The sequence below is a fragment of the Apiotrichum porosum genome (genome assembly GCF_003942205.1).
Source record: "Apiotrichum porosum strain DSM 27194 chromosome Unknown scaffold_3, whole genome shotgun sequence".
Lineage (NCBI taxonomy): Eukaryota > Fungi > Basidiomycota > Tremellomycetes > Trichosporonales > Trichosporonaceae > Apiotrichum > Apiotrichum porosum.
This window is the reverse complement of record NW_021167110.1, coordinates 1325313-1345428: the sequence shown is the minus strand read 5'-3', so window position 1 is coordinate 1345428 and position 20116 is coordinate 1325313. Positions and strand designations below refer to the sequence as shown.

General features: G+C 60.3%; 6 protein-coding genes across 6 annotated transcripts; 3 read left to right on the top strand and 3 right to left on the bottom strand.

Annotated features, from left to right (window-relative positions):
* Positions 1 to 744: 744 nt before the first annotated feature.
* On the top strand, positions 745 to 2957 carry EHS24_006091 (uncharacterized protein; the record flags this gene model as incomplete). The annotated part of the gene is made up of 2 exons (XM_028621565.1): positions 745 to 783; positions 2523 to 2957. 2 exons carry the CDS (start codon positions 745 to 747, stop codon positions 2955 to 2957), a joined length of 474 nt encoding a protein of 157 aa, XP_028478017.1.
* A 1342-nt stretch (positions 2958 to 4299) lies between these two features.
* SPO14 (Phospholipase D1) lies at positions 4300 to 9821 on the top strand (the record flags this gene model as incomplete). The annotated part of the gene is made up of 6 exons (XM_028621564.1): positions 4300 to 4911; positions 5005 to 5923; positions 5964 to 6157; positions 6202 to 6539; positions 6586 to 6727; positions 6765 to 9821. 6 exons carry the CDS (start codon positions 4300 to 4302, stop codon positions 9819 to 9821), a joined length of 5262 nt encoding a protein of 1753 aa, XP_028478016.1.
* Positions 9822 to 10215: 394 nt separating this feature from the next.
* EHS24_006089 (uncharacterized protein) lies at positions 10216 to 13158 on the bottom strand (the record flags this gene model as incomplete). Its single annotated transcript, XM_028621563.1, has 2 exons — positions 10216 to 12715; positions 12803 to 13158. 2 exons carry the CDS (start codon positions 13156 to 13158, stop codon positions 10216 to 10218), a joined length of 2856 nt encoding a protein of 951 aa, XP_028478015.1.
* A 544-nt stretch (positions 13159 to 13702) lies between these two features.
* Positions 13703 to 14680, bottom strand: CSL4 (exosome 3'->5 exonuclease subunit ski4 (Csl4); the record flags this gene model as incomplete). The annotated part of the gene is made up of 7 exons (XM_028621562.1): positions 13703 to 13797; positions 13839 to 13920; positions 14080 to 14149; positions 14188 to 14279; positions 14339 to 14350; positions 14417 to 14473; positions 14531 to 14680. The coding sequence occupies 7 exons, from the start codon at positions 14678 to 14680 to the stop codon at positions 13703 to 13705; spliced, it is 558 nt and encodes a 185-aa protein (XP_028478014.1).
* Positions 14681 to 15118: 438 nt separating this feature from the next.
* Positions 15119 to 16958, top strand: LAT1 (pyruvate dehydrogenase complex dihydrolipoamide acetyltransferase component (E2); the record flags this gene model as incomplete). Its single annotated transcript, XM_028621561.1, has 4 exons — positions 15119 to 15185; positions 15387 to 15592; positions 15782 to 16397; positions 16450 to 16958. The coding sequence occupies 4 exons, from the start codon at positions 15119 to 15121 to the stop codon at positions 16956 to 16958; spliced, it is 1398 nt and encodes a 465-aa protein (XP_028478013.1).
* A 620-nt stretch (positions 16959 to 17578) lies between these two features.
* Positions 17579 to 19555, bottom strand: EHS24_006086 (uncharacterized protein; the record flags this gene model as incomplete). The annotated part of the gene is made up of 3 exons (XM_028621560.1): positions 17579 to 19108; positions 19344 to 19409; positions 19466 to 19555. 3 exons carry the CDS (start codon positions 19553 to 19555, stop codon positions 17579 to 17581), a joined length of 1686 nt encoding a protein of 561 aa, XP_028478012.1.
* Positions 19556 to 20116: the final 561 nt, after the last annotated feature.

Sequence of the window (20116 nt, the reverse complement as noted above, 5' to 3'; positions counted from 1 at the left end):
ACGGGGGGGGGGGGGGGCTGGGCGCGCGCAAGGTGGCCTGGGGTTCTTTGGCCTCGGCCCAAACACGCGCGCTCGTTGGTGTTGGCATGCTGGTGGTGCTCTGGTACGCTGTGGTGCTGCTGCTGCCGTGTGCCGTGTCTGCACATCCTGATGTGGGTCGATCCAGGGTGCAGACGGCCACGGACAGAGCAAGACGTTCATGTTCTATTGCTCTCTTCTGGGGGGGAACTGCTCTCTGTCAATGTATAGCACAGGGCAAGGGACACGACGGTGCTCTCTCTCTTGGCCTGCAATCAATTTACCCGCGCAGGGTGTGGACCCCTTGATCGCAACATTCTCTGTCTCCCCCTCGGTTCGTTGGCGTCAAGCTTGTTTGTCTCACCAGAAGGAACTCGCCCGCCTCCCCCTTCAACACTCCCACGCCGGCCACGCCCCCCTCTGCGCCTCTGCTCAGTTACAACGGGGACTTTTTTTTTGTACAATCTCGCTGCGTCGCTCTCAATCCGCAGCCTCAGACACACGCCTCTGACGCCACTACGGCCACTACGCTCTGGCGCTGGGGGGCCCAGTCTCTTTCCATTGTCTGCCCGCGATCCCGCGACTTGGGCAGCGGGACGCGGTTCTCGTTGTTCCCGGCGTACACAGAAGAAGGTACCGCGGGACGACATGGTGCCTGGTGTGCCATACAGCCGGCCAAGACGGGGAGAAGGGGACGGGCCGCCGACATGGGGGCGGTTACACAAAATGCAGCAAGGAACAGCGACGCGTCTCGAGCTTTTGGCAGTGGGTGGTGAATACAGATTGACAATGCATACACCATGCTGTCCGCCACAGTACTCTGTGCTCTGTGCTCTGTGCTCTGTGCTCTGTGCTCTGTGCTCTGTGCTCTGTGCTCTGTGCTCTGTGCTCTGTGCTCTGTGCTCTGTGCTCTGTGCTCTGTGCTCTGTGCTCTGTACGTTCTGGCGACGGACAGACCCTCTTTTGATAGTGGAAACAGGTCACTGGTAACTGGTGATGAATGTATATACTGCACAGGTGCATTCCCAACGGCCCGACTCTAGGCCCGACTCTAGGCTCCGGGCCACATTTTAGGAGCAAAGCTCGACCATCACTCAACTCCTCGGCACGCAGTTTGCAGGTGAACCTTTGTTGTTTCCAGAGGCTTCAGACCGTGAAGCCTCTGGAAACAACTCTGGAAACAACAGCCAGGCGACTATAATTACGCCTTGCGACCCATTCTGACAGTACTGAATCAAAGCAACACTCAGGCTTCCGCCCAGCCGGCAATGAATGCGCATTGATTATTACCTATACTCTCGTGACCGAGCGGCAGAGGGCTACGGTCGGTTTATAGCCCCCTGGCTTGAGGCAATCTGATGTGGTCCGGCCTGCCCACACTTTGCGCGCGCTCTACGCACAGCTGCGGGAAAAAGCCACAGCGAGGAGGGATAACGCCTCGATTTATAGAGCCCCACGGCTGTCAGTGCATCTTTGAGTGGTAACGGGGACCACGCTCTGCCACACGCTGGTGGGAAAAGGCCACACAGCGAGGAGGGATAACGCCTCGATTTAGAGCCCCCCGGCTTTAGCGTATCGTGGCCCACACCACGATAGAGGCAATAAAAGGAGCCGGGGAAGAAATGTTCCAAAGGAAATGGAGGGAAGTGGATGGTGATTGTGATGGAAGATGAAGTGAAAGGTGGATGTTGGTGGCAATGTCACGCTATAGGTGAGGACCGCGGTGGGTGGCGTGTTGGCCCCGAAGAGATCAGTCACGTGATTCAAGGTCATTCAAGGAATCTTAAATCACGTGATGGATCACGCCCAGGGCGCTAACATCCTAGGCTGGTACTACAATGCCGCCACCCAGTGCCTTCGCCTGCCTCTGATACACACAGTCATCTCATCGCAGTCGATATTCTCTCCAACCTCGTGTACGTTTTGCCTCTGCTCACATCTATCTACCCATCGCGCTAACACCCTACCCCCTCTCCGGGATGTCTTCCTCATTTTAACCTCATTTTAACCCATATCCCTCTTATCTGTCTGCCCTCTCTTACACCCCCAACGTGGCAGCTGCTCGGCCACAGCCACACATACCTCAGTGGTCCGGTGGGTACCTCCAAGTCAACCCACCCCCACTGTTCGGTGCCGTTGTAAGCTGACCTTGTTGTAGCCAGATTTCCGTCGGCACGAGACCCGTGTGTACATACAACTTGGGTTCCCAAATGTATGTGCCCAGGCCAGCGCAAGAGCGAGCCTCCTCCCTCTGCAGACAATACCTCCTGCGAAAGTTCTCTTCCTCTTCTGCCCCTGCCTCTGCCTGATCTGGGAGCTAATCTGTGCCGTAGGAACGGTACCCCAAGGATCAACGTGACGAAGAACAAGCCAACAAATCAAGATCAAAATATAAAACCCACAAAAGGACCACTTCGTCATGGCTCACTCCATGCCGCCTTCCCGTCAGCCAGGCTGAACTCGACCGTGGACGCGCTGTCCGCCGTGCTTACCTGGACGGCTAGAAGGAGGCGCAGGCCCACATCTGCGCCTTGAGCCAGGCCATCGTCGTCCGTGACCAGGTCATTGGCTCCATCCAGGACCGTCTCGCCGTTGTTGAAGGACGCGTCAACGCCACCGAGGACCATCTCCAGGCTGTCGACGCCACCATCGAAGAGACGCGCAGCGACATGCAGGTGATCGAAGTTAGCATCGAAGCGGTGGGAACCACCGCCAACGCGGCATACCTTGCCAACGGTGATATGGCTGAGCAGATGCTCGCCATGTCCGAGGCCATGGCCGGCATGGGCGCCCGTCTCCGCGACGCGGGCAACAACTCGCCCCCCTTCAACCCGCTCGCGCTCGGCTCCCTCACTGCGACCAAGGTCTGCACCGAGTGGGAGCAGAAGAAGGGTGGATGCCCGGCTCCGCCCGGCCGCTGCCGCTACGCCCACCCCTAGGCTGGCCGCAAGACGTCCTGGTCGCACTGCGATCATGGACACCAAGTACTCGCATGACCGTCCTCGCACCGTCATGTCCTTCCTCCGTTTTCGTCACTTTTACGCGCCCCCACGCTTCTTCTTTACGTTTCTTCTTATGCGCCTCGACGGGCTGTCGACCGCTGAACATTCTCTCCTCTGACATTTCCCTTCCTACGTTCATGTACTATGCACAGCTTGATGTTGTGCCACACCCTGCGACTCACGTGCTCGCGGATGTTTCGATGGACACGGACGCCGGCGGACTGAACTGGGACCAGCTGGCCAGCTCGTGGCCAACACCCACGCAGGGCACTGTTGGAGACGAAAGTCGTGACAGTTTTTAGGCCAGCGAGGTGACAGACGTCGGACTGATTTGTGGCACTGTGGACGTCATTTTCTTCAGCCTGTCGCCTGTCGGTTCCTGATACTTCCAATGGGACTCCTTGGACTCTCGGCACACGGGAGCGGGCGAGGGGATATGCGACTTCCGTCGACCGCGCAGCCGTGTGGTCACTGCAGCAATGGCGGGAAGCGAACACTCCCCAGGGGCGAGTGCGGACCCGGGGGGGCGGATAAAGGCATTACTGTACACTACTGTACCGCACGATGTGTCTTCTCCTCTGCAAACGATCAGGGAACTGGGACACATAATTCACGTCCTTCGCGCCGGGTTGTGCTGAGCCACGGGCCACGGGTGGCGTGGGTAGGACTGAACCGTCGAAACGTCTTTGAACGCCAAAGAGAGTCTTGCACCTGTGCGCCGCCGCCTTTGTTCCTACGAGGCTCAAGCGGGGGGGAGTGTGGGTTGTCGAGGTGCCTGGCCTGCCTTGTGTGCTCTGACCACATGTCAGCTGTCCAGCGGCCACCGCGGGCCACTGTAGAAAGAAAGTCAGCCCAGACACGCGTACGCGCAGGTGTCAACCAAATTGGGCGATGAGGTCATCGGTGGATCGGTGCATCCGCCATCCAAGATTAGCATTTCGCGGCCAGTCTCTCCAGCTGGCCAGCTGTCTTCTCCGCGAGAACATTGCCTGTACTTGCTCCATGCACACTTGCAATGCAGCTGGTGCACCGTGTATGTCGAGGAGCCCCACTATGCTGCGAAACCGGCGGCCGTCACCTGGGGGTGTGCCTAGGGAGGTCAAGGCGACGTCGACTGTGCGATCGTGTGACGGCCCCGTATTGACGTTTTGGGACGTGTATATGCGCCGCCGGCTCGATTCCACCCGATTTCAAGGGCGAGTTTCGATTGCCCGTTTGTTTTCAACTTCACTCCATCCACGCATATCGCATCCCACTGCTTTCAGCCGGCGCTCTCACCATGATCACCGACAAGGTGTTCACCCTGGATCCAGACGCGCCCGGGGCTCATTCAAGCCTCGAGTGGGCGTCTGCAGAGCAGATCATGGTCGCTATCCCTGCGACGCCGCTCGTCGCCGGCGCTGGCGCCAAAGTGACCACTGGAGTTGCCGACCGTCCTCCACTCTCGTCCACGACGCAAGCCGACGCCAGCAAGGACAAGGATGGTCTCACAGTAGACCTCGCGTCCCCTTCCTCGGCGCCGGCCGGTACCTCTCAAGAGCAGACGCAGCCCACCATCCCCCACGGAGCGACCATTACCAGTGCCCAGAACGGCGGCCCAAAACAAACAGACACCAACGGCAACGGCAACGACGGCGAGCGTGCACTCCCACCGCAACCTGGTTCGCAACAGGATACAAGCGGCGGCGAGGCGCGGGCACAACCTGTTCCAAACGGGGTCCACACCAGCAACACTGCAGCGTACCAACTGGCGGAACAAGCAGCGGCAACGATACGAGAACCCATGACTGCCCCACATGACGTCGTACCTCCAAACACTCTCGGCAAGGATGGCCGCGGATCACATGGCCACGGACAGGATATTCTGGAGAACGCTGGTGTTACTCTCGAGGTGAGTTGAGCGCACGAACACCGGCGTCTGCTGCATCTGTGGACATGCATGGCGTGCGCAGGGAGACGAACGACTTTGCTTACGCTGCACCAGCTCGGAGACATGACCAGCTCACCGCGTGAGGACACGATATCCGTGCCTGCTCAAGACATGGACGACCGCCCCGATTTGGAAACAAGAGCTTTGGTCAATAACCGCAGCTTCCACGACCCGTACGGCCAGGAGCCGCTTGAGAACGAGGGTCTGGGAAGGTTCGTTGATGAGCCCGGACACTACATCGACCTCGACGACGAGGGAGACGAGGCTGGTTGGCGAAGTGCGCTCGCCTCTGGTACACAAACGCCAAGTCACCCGGCCGACCCCAAGGGTCACCACGCATACTGGTCGACCTTTCGTAATGGCAAGCAGCAGGCGCCGTCCATTGCGTCTGAGCGCGAGGGTGAGCCAAGCAGTGGACCAGCATTCTCGCAAGCACTCAAGCCGAGCTCTCTGGCGCACATATCACCCTTCCGCCGAGGCAGTACGCTCGAGGACCATCACACGAGCAACGACGAAGCGGCTCCCCAACAGAAACAAAGGCATGGCATGGTCAATGCGCTCGGCCTGTCGCGGTTCGTGCCCAAGCGGCACGGGACGGTGCCTGCTGCGACCAAAGATGGCGCGATGCCGACAATGACCAACGAGATGATCGCCGGTGCTCTTCCAGTCATGATACTGAAGACGTGGCTGGACCGCGACGAAGATGGTCACCGCGCCGTCCCGGTCCTCATCGGTAACCTCCGCTTCCGCATCGGCGACAGCATGGGCATCCGCGATGGATCGCGCCACACTGGTCGCGAGATCTTCAAGATTGAGTGCGAGTACGGCGACGGGGCGATCAAGTGGATCATCTACCGCGAGCTTCGTGACTTTCTCATGCTCCACGCACACTACAAGGCCGCCAACCTCGGTACGCGCGTCGCTGGACTGCGCTCGTCTCGCCGCGTCGAGATCCCCGACTTTCCTCGCAACTGTGAGTGTCATGCATCCATCCGCACACGGCTAATTTCTAGCTCTTCCCGGTTGGGCACGTGAGAAAGTGGATGGCGTCAAGGACAAGGACAAGGGCAAGGAGAAGATGAGAAAGATTGGCTTGCCGACCCCCACAGGCAGCGGCGACAGGGAGCCGCCGTCTCGCTCCGCAACGTTCGGACCAGCCAGCCGAGCAGCACTGCAGCAATACCTAGTGGACCTCATCCGCGCAGTTGTACGTTACCGATCGTTGAAGGTGTGCTCACCCACTCCCACTAGATGTTCCGGCCCGAGTCAAACCGTCTGTGTATCTTCTTCGAGCTCTCAGCCCTCACTGTCGGGCTGGCACCGCGTGGCGGCTTCCAGGGCAAGGCAGGCTTCCTTCGCATCCTCAGCCCAAACGCAAGTAGGCGAAGCAACCAGCCAGGCCTGTTGCCGAGCTCATGGCGCCTCCACCGCGCGCCCAAATGGTTTATTGTGCGCGAGTCGTACAGCGTCATGACCGAGGGTCCAGAGGACACTGAGATTTTCGACGTCTTCATGTTTGACTCTGACTTTGAGATTGAGCGACCCAAGCGTGTTCTCCGCCAAGGTCTTCACCTGATTTCAGGCGCATCGTGGGTCTGGTATATCGCCATCAGAGAAGGGCTAACAGCACAACAGTGGCAAACAGCATCGGCCCGAGTCAGACACTGAGGACTTTAAGCAACTCGAGCTGCAAGACGACGATGACAGGGACGTGTCCCAACACACGTTCTACATCTCCAACTCGCAGAACCGTCTCAAACTGGTTGCAAAGAATGCCGTGGGTGCACCCAGGAATTGCTCAGCTGACCCACCAGCGTCTCATGCACCAATACATCTTGTCAATGGAACGTGTCGCGATGCAGTGCAACTGGACGAAGAAGAACCGCTTCGACTCGTTTGCTCCCATCCGCGTCAATGCGGCAGCACAATGGCTCGTCGATGGGCGCGACTACTTTTGGAACCTGAGTCGAGCTATCAGCATGGCCAAGTCACGCATCTACATTCACGACTGGTGGATTTCGTGCGAGATCTATCTTCGTCGGCCAGGCGACGAACGGTACCGCCTCGACAACCTTTTGAAACGCAAGGCTGAGGAAGGTGTGCGCATCTTTATCATCATCTACAACGAGGTGTCTACCAAGACGACTCCCGTCGAGAGTCTGTACGTCAAAAAGACGCTCACGTCACTCCACCCCAACATTATGATCCAGCGCTCGCCTTCGCACCTCCCCAGCGGCCCCACTGGCGCCCTGTACTGGTCGCACCATGAAAAGCTCTGCGTCATTGACGAGATGATCGCGTTCATGGGTGGCCTGGACTTGTGCTTTGGCCGCTGGGACTCGTCGCAGCATATTCTTGTGGACGAAGACTTCACATCTCCCGACGGACCGGACGGCCCTGTGTGGCGTGGCAAGGACTATTGGAACGAACGTGTGCTCGAGTTCCAAGGCCTCACCAAGCCGTTCGAAGACGCATTTGACCGCGGCAAGACGCCGCGTATGCCGTGGCACGACGTGGGCCTGCATATGGTCGGCCAGCCTGCGCGTGACCTGTGTCGCCACTTTTGCCAGCGTTGGAACCACCTGTTGCGTATCAAGAACCACACACGCAAGATGCCCTTTCTCCTTCCTCCCGCCGACCTCACTGAACGTGAGCTCGTCGACCTCAAGCTGGAAGGTACATGCGAGGTGCAGATTGTGCGCTCGTGCGGTCCGTGGTCCATGGGCACGTCCACAAAGGTGGAGCACTCGATCCAGAACGCATACACAAAGTGCATTGCGCTGTCGGAACACTTTGTCTACATTGAAAACCAGTTCTTCATCACGTCGACGTGGCTGGACGAGAGCACCCATGTGGAGAACAAGATTGGTGACGCGCTTGTCGCCCGTGCCATTCGCGCACACCGCGACGGCGAGTCGTGGCGCGCGTGTATTGTCATTCCGCTCCTTCCCGGCGCTGCACACGCAATTGACTCGTCCGAGGGGCGAGACGTGCGTCTCATCCTCGAGTGCCAGAACCGATCCATCTGCCGTGGTGCCCACTCCATCTTCTCCCGCCTACGCAAGGAAGGTATTGACCCGGACGACTACATTACCTTCTTCTCGCTGCGCGGCTGGGCCAAGTTTGGCTCTGGCGCGCTCACGACTGAGCAAGTGTACATCCACGCCAAGACCATGATCATCGACGACCGCGTGGTGATTACCGGCTCAGCCAACATCAACGAGCGCTCGATGCGCGGTGACCGCGACTCGGAGCTCGCAGCCGTCATCCGCGACACGGACATGATTGACGGCCACATGGCCGGCAAGCCGTTCAAGGTCGGACGGTACGCACACACTCTACGCATGCGTCTCATGCGCGAACACGTCGGTATCGACGTCGATGCCATTGAGGAGGACGAACTCATGCACCGCAAGCCCGTGGCGGACGCAAGCGGCATCGCCCTCTGGGACCCGGACAACGAGCAGCAGCACGCAGCCGACACTGGCATCGAGCGCCGCGGCATCACGCGCGTGAAGAAGAGTACGGCGCGCGCGCGTTTCGGCAGCACCATCTCCAATGCTGTGGGCGGACTTGCAAAGGGCCTGGGTGAGAATGTCAAGCTCGAGGCCGAGAACGTGGCCGAAAAGATCCAGCACCCCTTGCAGGCGCTGGACGGCCGCGCACTCAACGAACGCAACGAGTCGGCTCACGCCCGCGAAGACATGGGGCCTGATGGCAACCCCGTGGTTGGGTTTGCGAGCTCTGTTGTTCCCACGCTTGAAGAGCGCACCATCGCCGAACAGGTCAGCAAGGGTAAGGGCAAGGAGCCCAACGAGAACGGTAACACTGGGCGTGCAAACGGTACTCTCGTCAACGGTCATGACCACTCACTCAGTGACATTGATTCGAGCCAAGCCTCGGGCGACACCACACTCACCGAACCCACCGAACCCACTGTGAGCCCAAAGGCCCAGCGACATGTCGGCGAGTTTGGGAACCGCCACCACCACGAGGCGGAGAAGTTTGGTGGGCCCGCGCTTTCCCCCGACTTCGACGACATTGTACCCCGCAGTCCCGAGGCCCTGTTGCGCGATGAGGAGGAGACTCCTGCCGCCCGCACCCTGCTTCGCAAGCACCTCGGCGCCAAGCCTGCCAACAGCCAGTGGGCGGTCATTACGCCAACACCGCGCATCGACGCCAACCAATTTGCCGACCCGCTCGACAGACGGTTCTGGGACGACATGTGGGTCGCCACGGCAGTGCACAACACACAGATTTTCCGCAAAGTGTTCCGCTGCACGCCCGACGACCTCGTCACAACATGGGCGCAGTACACCGAGTTTGCCAACCACCTGGACAAGTTTGGACGCGTACACGACACCAGCGACGACACAAAGGTCACGCACGACCCGGCCGGTTCGGGCGGCGGCGTCGTTGGTCCTCCTGGATCCAACGCCAAGGCTCCCCAGACCGCCGATGTGCTCGGTACGGGCTCGATCTCGGGCGCGCTCTCGGCCCTCACGCGTTCCAAGTCGAGCACGAGCACGAGCACGACCGAGATGCTCAAGACCCCCAGTGGCGGCGAGGCGAGCGTCACTGGCAAGAACGGCGGCGCGGGCAACGACCAGCCGTCGCAACAAGTGCCCCACGGCACGCCTGCCCAGGCCACAGCCCAGGACAAGGACAAGGACGGCAACAACGACGAACGCAAGCCCTCGGGCGAGAATGACCCGTGGGCACAGTGGGAGCTCGACGAGATGGAGGAGCTGCTCAACAATGTCCGTGGCCACCTGGTCATATACCCGACGCGCTTCCTCGAGGCCGAGGACATGGCCAACAACTTTTTGTTCAACCAGGAGCGTATCCTCCCCATCCAGATTTACGACTAGTTTACGAAAGCGATCGCATACATCACCCCCTCACTCCATACACACGCGCGCTGGACTCAGAGAGACAAAGCACCCACCCACCCACCAACACATCATACCCTGTACGAGTTTTCGTCACGCTTTTTGTTATATATTTCTTGCATTTAATGTCCCCCATTTCTGCATGTGCATGTCCCTGCACCAGAGTCTTCTCTGTGCCCTTTGCTCTGTGTGCTGCCTGACTCGCCGCAATGCAGTAGATACATCATCATCAGACACGCACGTTTCTCTATCGTCGGCTGGCTGTTTTGGGGAGGGATGCGTGTTTTGGTGATAGGGGGGCGGGCTTTTTTTTTCGCTTTCCAAAAAGAAAAATTCGCCACTTGGAACACATCGCTACTCCTATACACTACTACTAGTTATCCTCGAGGGCGTCCTCGGCCATCGCCTCCTCTGCCAGCTGCTGCTGCTCGGCATCAAGGTCCATCTCGGGCACAGCGACGGGCTCGGCGTCGACGGGCGCCTTGTTCTTGTTGCTGGGCGGGGCCTCCTTGGGCACGTCGTCGTTGGCGCCGCCGTGCCAGCCGCCCTCGTCATGGCCCGCGCCCGTGACCTCGAGCGCGCCGGCGTCGAGACCGACGGGGGCGCGGTCGTCGGCCTGCTTGGGCGCATCCGACTTGGCGGCCTCGGGCTGCGCGACGACCTTTGTCGACTCCTGCATCTTGACCTCGTTGTCGGGGCCGATGCCGCCCACCGTCTTGGCCTCCTGGGCCGCCTCGTCGCCGCCCTCAAAGACATTCTTGATGGGCTCGGGCGCCTCGTCGACGATCCGCGTTGACTGGGTGTCGACGTACACCTTGGCGGCGGGCTGCGAGATGGCGCTCTGGGCATAGTACTGCGGGATCGAGTCGTGGAAGTCGGCGCAGGAGAAGTCCCATGTCTTGAGCCACTTGGCGTCGTTGCACTGCGTCTTGGTCCATGGCTTGGCATAGGCGAGCGGGCTAAAGTAGTTGAACGACCAGATGGCGAGGATGGCGAGCGCGACGGCAATCTGGAAACGCTGGCGAGGACGGATGCGCGAGGTGGCATAGTCGAACAGCGTGCAGAAGACGAGCACGGCAAACCACAGGGCCGGGAGGTAGTGGTGCAGGAAGAGCTGACGCTGCATCAGGAAGAAGGGGAGGTAGTGCAGCGCCCAGCCCATGACGAGGAATGCGCACACTTCGTCGTAAAAGGCAATCTTGGGCTGCTGGAGGTCGCGGTAGCCGCGCTTGGCACGGATGACGAGAAGTCCGCGGAAGGCAAGGTAGGTGGCAACGGCAAGCGACGAGCCCCACCAGACGAAGGGGTTGCCGATGAGGTACACCTGCTTGTGGTCCTTGACCCAGAAGTTGATGCCACGACGGAGCCAGGGCCAGTGCTGGGGACGCGAGTCGTAGGCGTGGCGGTCAGTCAGACCGGCGTTGGTGCGCCACATGACGCCCTGGAGTTCGAGGAACTTGTCAAAGAACGAGGGGCGCTCGTAGTTGAGCTGCTCGGCATCGGGCTCGAGCTGAGCGTGCTTGTTGGTCTCAATGTACCAGAGCGAGTTCTCGTATGTAGGGTTCTTGTTGCAAGTAACCTCCTGCTGCTCAAAGCCCCACTCGGGGAGCTTGACCTTGTGCGAGAAGAGGTAGCAGCCAGTCATGGCGTGGCGGAGACGGAACTGGGAGCGCAGAGTACGAAGACGGTGACGGGCCTGCTTGTCCCTGCGGCCACGAGTTTCCTTGACAATCTCGACGATAAAGTCGTCGTTGGCGTCACCGGCAAAGCCGTCAAAGCCATAGCCTGAGACTTCGTTCTGGAATTCGACCTCGGAGACGGGAGGGCGAACGTCGTGTGAGTGTAGACGCTTGCCGCTGGAAATGTGCTCGAGACGAATCTTGCTGCCAGTGAGGACATACTCCAGCGGGAGGTCGTCCCAAGGGTACGAGACGGCACCGTCGGGAGCGGACGCGTTGACAATACGCCAGACATTGTTGTCGTCGCGGTGGGGGTAGAGGGTGATCTGCTGCTGCTGCGAACCACCGGGGTATGCGTGCGGGTGCGAGTGAAGGTAGCCGCCCTGGGTGTGGACATGGCGGATAGAGATGCTCGAACCGTAGCCGACGTCGGCAAACGTGTCGTCCATGCCGTGGCCCTGGAGAGTGTGCTGGAAGTCGGACGACATGAATCCGTCGCCGTCACCCGACATGTTGAGGATCCAAAAGTGGATGCCAAAGGTCATCATGTAGATGGTGGCCGGGAGGACAATGAGACACAGGGTACGGGCAGCAAAGTGCTTGGCCCACATGCGGGGGGTGACCTTGAGGTTGCCGAGGAGGAGCCAGAGCTGGCGGATAGTGCCGAGACCAACAGTGGCAATGGTGAAGAGGCCGACCCACTTGCACGACGCGACACAGCCGAGGGCAGCGCCAGAGAAGGCAAGGTTGCGCCACCACTGCTTGGTGAAAGCGCGACCCTCCGAGTCGTCGTTCGAGAACCGGATCCACCAGTAAATGGTGAGAGCGGTGAAGAAGACGAGGTACGAGTCGAGAAGAATGAGACGCGACTGGGTAATGAGGGCATTCTCAAAGGTGATGAGAACGGCGCCAAGCAGAGCAGTCGCAAGCGAGAGACGGAGAGCAATGAGGGTGAGGAAGGTGAGGGGGACAAGAGCAAGACCGAGGATCGCAGGGAACGCCCTCATGACAATGTAGGGCACACCAGGCTCGATGTAGTCCTTGCCAATGTCCTTGAAGTCGAACTGTCCGTCGAACCGGCCGATCCACGCACTAAGCGTCACAAGGAGCTTGGCGAGAGGAGGGTGCACGTCCATAAAGTACTTGCGACGAAGGTACTTTGCTGCAAAGCCGCCAAAGTGGACCTCGTCGAAACTGCGCAGGTTAGCAGGAGAGAAACAATGTTGCCCGCGCCACGCGCGCGCGCAGCAACAGCCACAGCTGGCAGGCATGAGAACTTACACGACCGAGTCCGGGTATGCGAGGTTCCACAAGCGCACAAACGAGGCAATACAGCACACTACAGCGAGCATGATCCACTCGCGACGGCGCAGGCCTCCGATCGCGCCTGCGCGACCTTGGCCGCGCCGACCACCAAACGCCGTGGCGACGACAGGTCCCTCATCCTTGAGACGGAGCTTTGCGTCTGCGTCCGCCTCGGGACGGCTGGGGTCCGCTGGTGATGATGCCAAAATGTCTCGTGCGTCGATACGTGCGTCGGCTGGGATATTGCTCGGCGCCGAAAGGGGGCCACCGCCGCTGGAAGTGGGCGGGGTGGTCTGGCGGTTGCGCCGTTGCAACACCGGAGTGGAGGACATTGTCGCCCCTGGGGCCGTGGGTGTTGCCCGCGAAAGAAGAAAGAGGGAAGGAGCGGTTGAACGAAGGGGTGAAGGAGAGACGGGGGGTAGGAGCCACCGTTCAAAGGGTGGTGGCCGTGGTCCTGTTGTTGCTGTTGGGGAAAGGGTGGGTGGGAGAATGTGAAGAGACAGTCGACGACGAGGAGCGCGTTAGAACGGCACCCGCCGCACGATGAGACTTGGTCCCCTCTCCCGACACGTCGTTCACGGCCAGGCACGGATCATCTTCCACGTGCATCTCACGCGACGGGTCCTCTATTTTGATCTTTTGACACACCCACTGCGCAGTTTGACTGTGCATGTGGCCGTGCTCACGGAAAGTATGCGGTGGTGCAGGTGTGGCAGGCGTATGGCGGGGCTGTGCATGCCCGCAGACAGACAGACAGCAATGCCTCCGGGAATGAGGCGGCTGCCCCGTGTGTGTCCCAAGAATACATTTACAGGTCTATAGGCAATCGCTACCTCTCCCCGCGCCGACTCATCACCACTGGTGTGATTGTGGAACTTACACGCCTTCAGGCTTGGCAACCTTTCGCTTCTCAGTCTTGCCGGTCTGGGGGTCCTCCATCTCCTGGTACGACACAGGGAGAAGGGGGTGGCCTGAAGAAAGTTAGTAGAGGAAGAAGAACGAAGAGACTTACCATCCTCAGATGTCGCATACACCACACCGAGCTCGTTGGCTGCGGTCGAGAGGTAGTAGCTACGCGCGTCACCAAGGGAGAGCTGTGGATTGTCAGAATGGTACAGGCCGGGGGAAATTGTGTCGAGAAGGGTTGAGTCTCAAGCATCTATCACCAGATGCCAAGCAGACAAGTAAGGTCCGGGAGACCTCGACTGAGAGGGGAGAATGTAGCCGCGCATGGCAGCAGCGCTTTTACTCACCACCTTGGCCTTGACAATGTCACCGAGACGGAAGCACTCGCCAATCTTGACCTTGTCACGCTCTGTCAACCTGATCGTCAGCTCCACGGTTGTCGCCACGAAGCTCACCTAATGTCTGCCACGCGCACAACGCCGGTGAGCTCCTCGCTCGACTCGGCGACGGGGCGGTTGTTGACAATCTGGATAACAATGTGCGCCTGCTGCGTCGCCAGTCGGGATACCTGCGTGTTAGAAGGTCTACATGGGGTATTCAACCCACTTGTCCGATGACCTTGTGTTGGTGTCAGCGCAACTGCTCCTCCTCCCAGTTCAGCCACACGGAGTGAAATCAACTCACAACAGCTCCAATGTCGGGCACAGCACCTGCCTCCGCCTTTCCAATCACGCTGACAACCTGGGTACAGTGTCAGCAAGTCAGGCCTCGTCGGCACACATAGCGACGTGAACGCACAGCTCCATCGCGGTGAGGGCGGCCGACGACGCTGGCGAGGATCTTGCCCTGGTACTCGTAGCAGCCTGGGCCGGCTTGTGGGAGGGGAGGGGCGATGAAGGATGCGGGGAGGGGCTGTCCTGGGACGAGGAGGGGAGCTTGTGATGCCATGTTTGTGTTTGTGTAAATGTTGTGACTGCAATGGCCACCTGGTGAACAACCTCCACCACAAGTCTGCAGCAGCAGCCACAGGGCCCCCAGCAGCAGCAGCGGCAGCGGTGGCGGCTAGGAGAGTCCGGCGACATGCGGCGATATGGCGAGTGTGGCACCTGGTGTCTCCCACCGTGGTGGGATGACGGGGTGGTCGCCGTCTCCAGAGCGGGCCGGCGGCGGCGGCAAACCGAAGCGCAAAACGGTTTCCAACTGCCGCTCCGCGCCCGCCCTTGCCCCAGTGCGACGACGCAGCTTGCACACGGCCCACACATTGTGGGGGCGACCTCGTCCTCGTGCCCGACCGTCGATAGTGAACAATCTCGTACTCGCACAACACATCCCACCTCCCCCCTCCTCCTCCACCCTCTCCCCCTCCTAATACCTCTACCCGCAACGATGATGGCCCTCGCTCACGTTGCCCGGCGCCAGGTCGCCGCCGGCGCCTACGCCCAGGCTTCGCGCTGTAAGTCGCCCCTTTGCACCTCGCTCCGCTCTTCAGAAAGACGACAGAGGACGAGGAGAACATTCGCCCGCCGGAGACACTCGCTGACCCGATGACCCCGCAACCCCCCACACACCTCTATGCATTACCACCACCTCGTCACTATCACCTGCACCTCTTGTTGATCATGTCCGCCATGACGCGTGCACGCACACCATGCAGCTATCCGCACCTCGGCTCCCGTCGCTGCGCTTGGCAAGTTCAAGATGCCGGCCATGTCGCCCACCATGACTGAGGGCGGTATTGCCTCGTGGAAGAAGCAGGAGGGTGAGGCCTTCGCTGCCGGTGACGTCCTTCTCGAGATCGAGACCGACAAGGCCACCATCGACGTCGAGGCCCAGGACGACGGTATCCTCGCCAAGATTGTCGTGAGTATTATTTATGACCGTTCACGATGTCAACTGGAGTTGGGAGGGAAAGATCACCGTGGTGGTTACATCTTCCCTTCCCGCGCTTGGTTACTGTCTGCCGCCGGCAGTCTCCCCCGCCTCCACTTGGCCCACGATGATCTTTTCTTTGCTTGGTTGTCTCCCTTGCTGACCACTCTTCTCCCCTAGGCTCCCGACGGCTCGAAGAACATCGCTGTCGGCAACACCATCGCCATCCTCGGCGAGGAGGGTGACGACCTTGCCGGTGCCGACGCGCTCGCTGCCGAGGCCGACGTTGCCGACGCCCCCGTCCCCACTGTTGACGGTGTTGAGGCCCCCGCTGCCAAGGCCCCCGAGCCCGCTGCCCCCAAGGCTGAGGCCCCCAAGGCCGAGGAGAAGGCTGCTCCCGCCCCCGCCAAGTCGACCGAGGTCGGCGCCGACAAGCCCACCTTCTTCGCTTCGCCCGTCGCCCGCAAGATTGCTCTTGCCAAGGGTATCCCCCTTGCCCAGGTCAAGGGCACTGGTCCCGACGGTCTCATCACCAAGACCGACGTTGAGAGCTTCAAGGTCGCCTCGGCTGCCCCCGCTGCCGCTGCCGGTGCTTCGGCCCCCGCCGCTGCCGAGTACGAGGACGTCCCCACCACCAACATGCGTCGTGTTATTGCCAAGCGTCTCCTCGAGTCCAAGCAGACCGTCCCCCACTACTACCTCACCGTCGAGGTCAACATGGACCGCCTCCTGAAGCTCCGCCAGGTCTTCAACAAGGCTTCGGAGGGCAAGTCCAAGCTCTCGGTCAACGACTTCAGTGAGTGGTTTAAAACAGGGCAAAGACAACAAAGCTGACACCTTTTCTCCAGTCGTCAAGGCCACTGCTCTTGCTCTTGGTGACGTCCCCGAGGCCAACTCGGCCTGGCTCGGCGAGACCATTAGGCAATACAAGAAGGCCGACATCTGTGTCGCCGTTGCCACCCCTACTGGCCTGATCACTCCTATCATCAAGGACGCCGGCGCCAAGGGCCTCACCACCATCTCGGCCGAGACCAAGGCCCTCGCCACCAAGGCCCGTGACGGCAAGCTCAAGCCCGAGGAGTACCAGGGCGGTGGCTTCACCATCTCCAACCTGGGCATGTTCGGCATTGACCACTTCACCGCCATCATCAACCCCCCTCAGTCGTGTATCCTCGCCGTCGGCAAGACCGACCTCAAGCTCGTCCCCGCCCCCGAGGACCCCAAGGGCTTCAAGACTGTCAACGTCATGAACGTTACTCTGTCGTCCGACCACCGTACCGTTGACGGCGCCGTCGGCGCGCGCTGGCTCCAGGCCTTTAAGGGTTACCTCGAGAACCCCCTTACCTTCATGCTTTAGAACACCCCGTGTGGAGGCGGAGATCACCAGATGCATTAACTAGTACTTTTCGTGAACGTGAGCGTAAGCGTGAGCGGGGGTGGTGCGGTGCAGCGAGCTGGAGGGAGGCTAGTTTGGAAGTGATTTTTGTCTCACAAGGGTCACTCTCACTGATCACTGCCGGCGGCATCGTCCCCCCCAAGGCCCCCAAGCCGCAATCTCGGGTCAATGCCGCCATTTTTCTGTTTCTCGGCCATATCCGCTGCACACAACCCAAGCAGTGCTTGTGCTAAAAGCCCTCGCACAATCATTCTGGGGGTATACGCCACAGACAGTGCGCGTTCAGAGCACTGCTATACCCGGCGCGACCATCGCAATGAGCCACACACAGCCACACTCTTGTTGACAAACAACTGAGGCCAACAGGCAACACCCTTATTCACGGAACCGACGGCAAAGAAAGGACTGGGGGGACTTTTTCGCGCCCGGAGTGCCACCCTCCGCTCGCTGCGTTGGCTCCGAGTCCCGTTTCCCCAACCACAACCGCCCGATCCAACCGGTCCGTCGTCATCTCTCCCTCGTCTCCTCACCACAGCTGTGTTTATGTATATATATAATAATAATGCATGGGTCTCGTATCCTCATGAAATGCTCAACTTGCTGACGTCTGGCGAGTCGTCCGTGCCCGCCACTGGTGTCCGCTCCCCGCTGCCCCCGTTTACACTGTTGATTACTGCTGGTGCTGGTGCTGCTGGTGGTGGCCCTGTTGGTGTTGTCGATCCGTTGACGCCGTGCACCCCGTTGACGCCGTTGGCGCCGCCGTGTATTGGCTCGACGTTCTTGATCCACGCGCCCATGGCGCCGAGGAAGCCCTCGTGCCGCAAAAAGCACGCGCGCATCGTGCCCTTTGACCAGAAACGGATGGCGTACGACAGCGTCGAGATGGTGGCTGCGTGGCCGCGGATGAAGCAGCCCGAGAAGAAGACGCGGTCGAGACCGTACTTTGCCGCGTTCATGTACGCAATGTGGCCAATGTTGTTGGAAATGGCGTACAAGAGGGACCGGGCAATGTCCTCTTGCTTGAACGCCTTTCGTCGCCCGCCCTCGCCGTGCTTGAACACTTTGCCAAACGAGGACGCAATGGTGGACGACTTGAGTCCAATCTTGTTATAGTCGGACCCGTAAATGTCGCCCACGAGCATGTCGACGGCGCTGTTGTCGCCTTGTTCGGAGAGGAGGAGCATTTCGTCAAACGTCGATGCGTCGGTGAGCAGCGACAGCAGACCCCAGAGTGTACCGCCGCCGAGCGACGTTCCCGACACACGCTCGAAGGTGCCGTCCTCATCGACCTTGACAATGGACACACCAGAGCCAATGTTGACCACCAGGCAGGGGAACACTGGTGTCTCGTCGCCCTCGGGCGCAAACGTGACCTGGTACGCTGGCGGAGTGGGCGATGGACGGGGCAGCTCAGAGGCAGGGATAGTGAGGGGTCGTGCTGGGGCCGGCTGGCCCGGGTGGGACACCTTGTACACGAGCTCCTCGGAGAACCAAAACACCTCCTCGGGGACGCGCGCGACAAAGCCCAGGCCGAGGATGAGACAGTGCATCTCCTCCTCGCGGCGCACCTCGACGCCCAGCTCGGAGGTGAGCTGGTCGTAGAACCGGTGCGCGCCGCCGCCGGTAGCCATGACCTTGACCATGGACTTCATGCGCTCGAGGCTGACGCGGTTGGCCTTTGCCGACTCTGTAATGAGCTCATTCAGGAACTCAATGAGCTCGTCGATCCGTTCCGTCTCAAAGCGCGCAAAGTTGACCAGACCTCCAGGCAAGGGGTCGGGCAACGACGCACGGCGGAAACGCGGGTGTGCGCCGAGCTTGCCGCCCCGGCGCGAGCGTGGTGGGGATCCCCGCTCCTCGGTGAGGATACCTGGCTGCAGCGCGCCGTTGACGAGTGGTCGAGTACGCTCGGGCGTCGCACACGCGGCAGACACGCCGTCGAGGAGCATGCTCGACTCGGGAGAGGGCAGGGACGACGGCTGGCCTGTTGGTGACGAGACAGTCTGCGCAGGCGCAAGGAAGGGGGAGGAAGGGTCCGACGCGGGCGGGGTGGTGGGTACAGGCCGAGACGAGCGCGTAAAGTACACGACCTTGGCCAGGGAGCCGCCGATCTAGAATATCGTCAGTAACGTGTCCTCGTCGGCATCTCGCATTGCGTCATGGCCGCTGCAGCGCTGCAGCAACGTTGACATTGCGTGGAGCTTGCCACGATACGGGCGCAGAGCAACCCCGATGGTGTGACGGAGCCACGCGAATCCCAGCGGCTCCGCGCTCCATGCGAGCTCTCACGCTAACGCCTCTAGCTCTCTAGAGCCAACAGCGGCGACGACGCAGACAGAAACTCACGTCAATGGCAATGTGTGAGACAGGCTCGATGTAGTGAGGGAGGTAGATGCCCCGCGAATCACGCGTCTGTGTCGTGTCAGCATTCCCAGTCCTGTCGCGTCACAACAGCCGTCGTTGCTCACCGCGGGCGACTCTTCCTGCACGATCTGCGCGCCAGTCGTGTCGACCTCGATACCGCGCGCCTCGGGAATGGAAATTTCGGGGAGGGACATGGCTGGGAAACGCGGAGAGGGGGGAGGAGAGGAAGTGTGGGTAAGGGTGGTGGGGTGAGGATGATCCGGGTGTCGACGTAGATATACGGTCGTGTGAGAGCCACCGCGCGGTCGGTCCAGGCGTGCTGCTCTACACAGTCAGTGTGTAGTGGCTATCGCTGTTGGAGTGGTGTTCTGTGAAAAATGAGCCGCCTGTGTCGACGCCATGGTCGTTGTGGACCATCGGAACTCACCGTGCGGCGCCGGGCGGGGTGGAAACAAGCGGGCACTCGCGGCGGGTTCGGCAAAGAATCGTACTATGCCCAGAGCTGACAAACGCAGCCGAAATATATCGCTGCCGAAAAGTGAGGTTCAAAAGCGATAAATGAGAGGGTGAGAGAGCCGCCACGCGGTCGCGGCGGTGGCGGCGTAACGTGGGTCGATGTTGGGAGGAGGGGGTGAAGGGAAAGGAAGGGAGTTGGGAGAGTGGAACGAGTCGTGTGATTGATAAACGGATCCGTTGTGCTTTGTGTCGTGTGGGGAGGAGCCAGGTCGAGCAACCCAGTCGGCAACTCGGGTCAA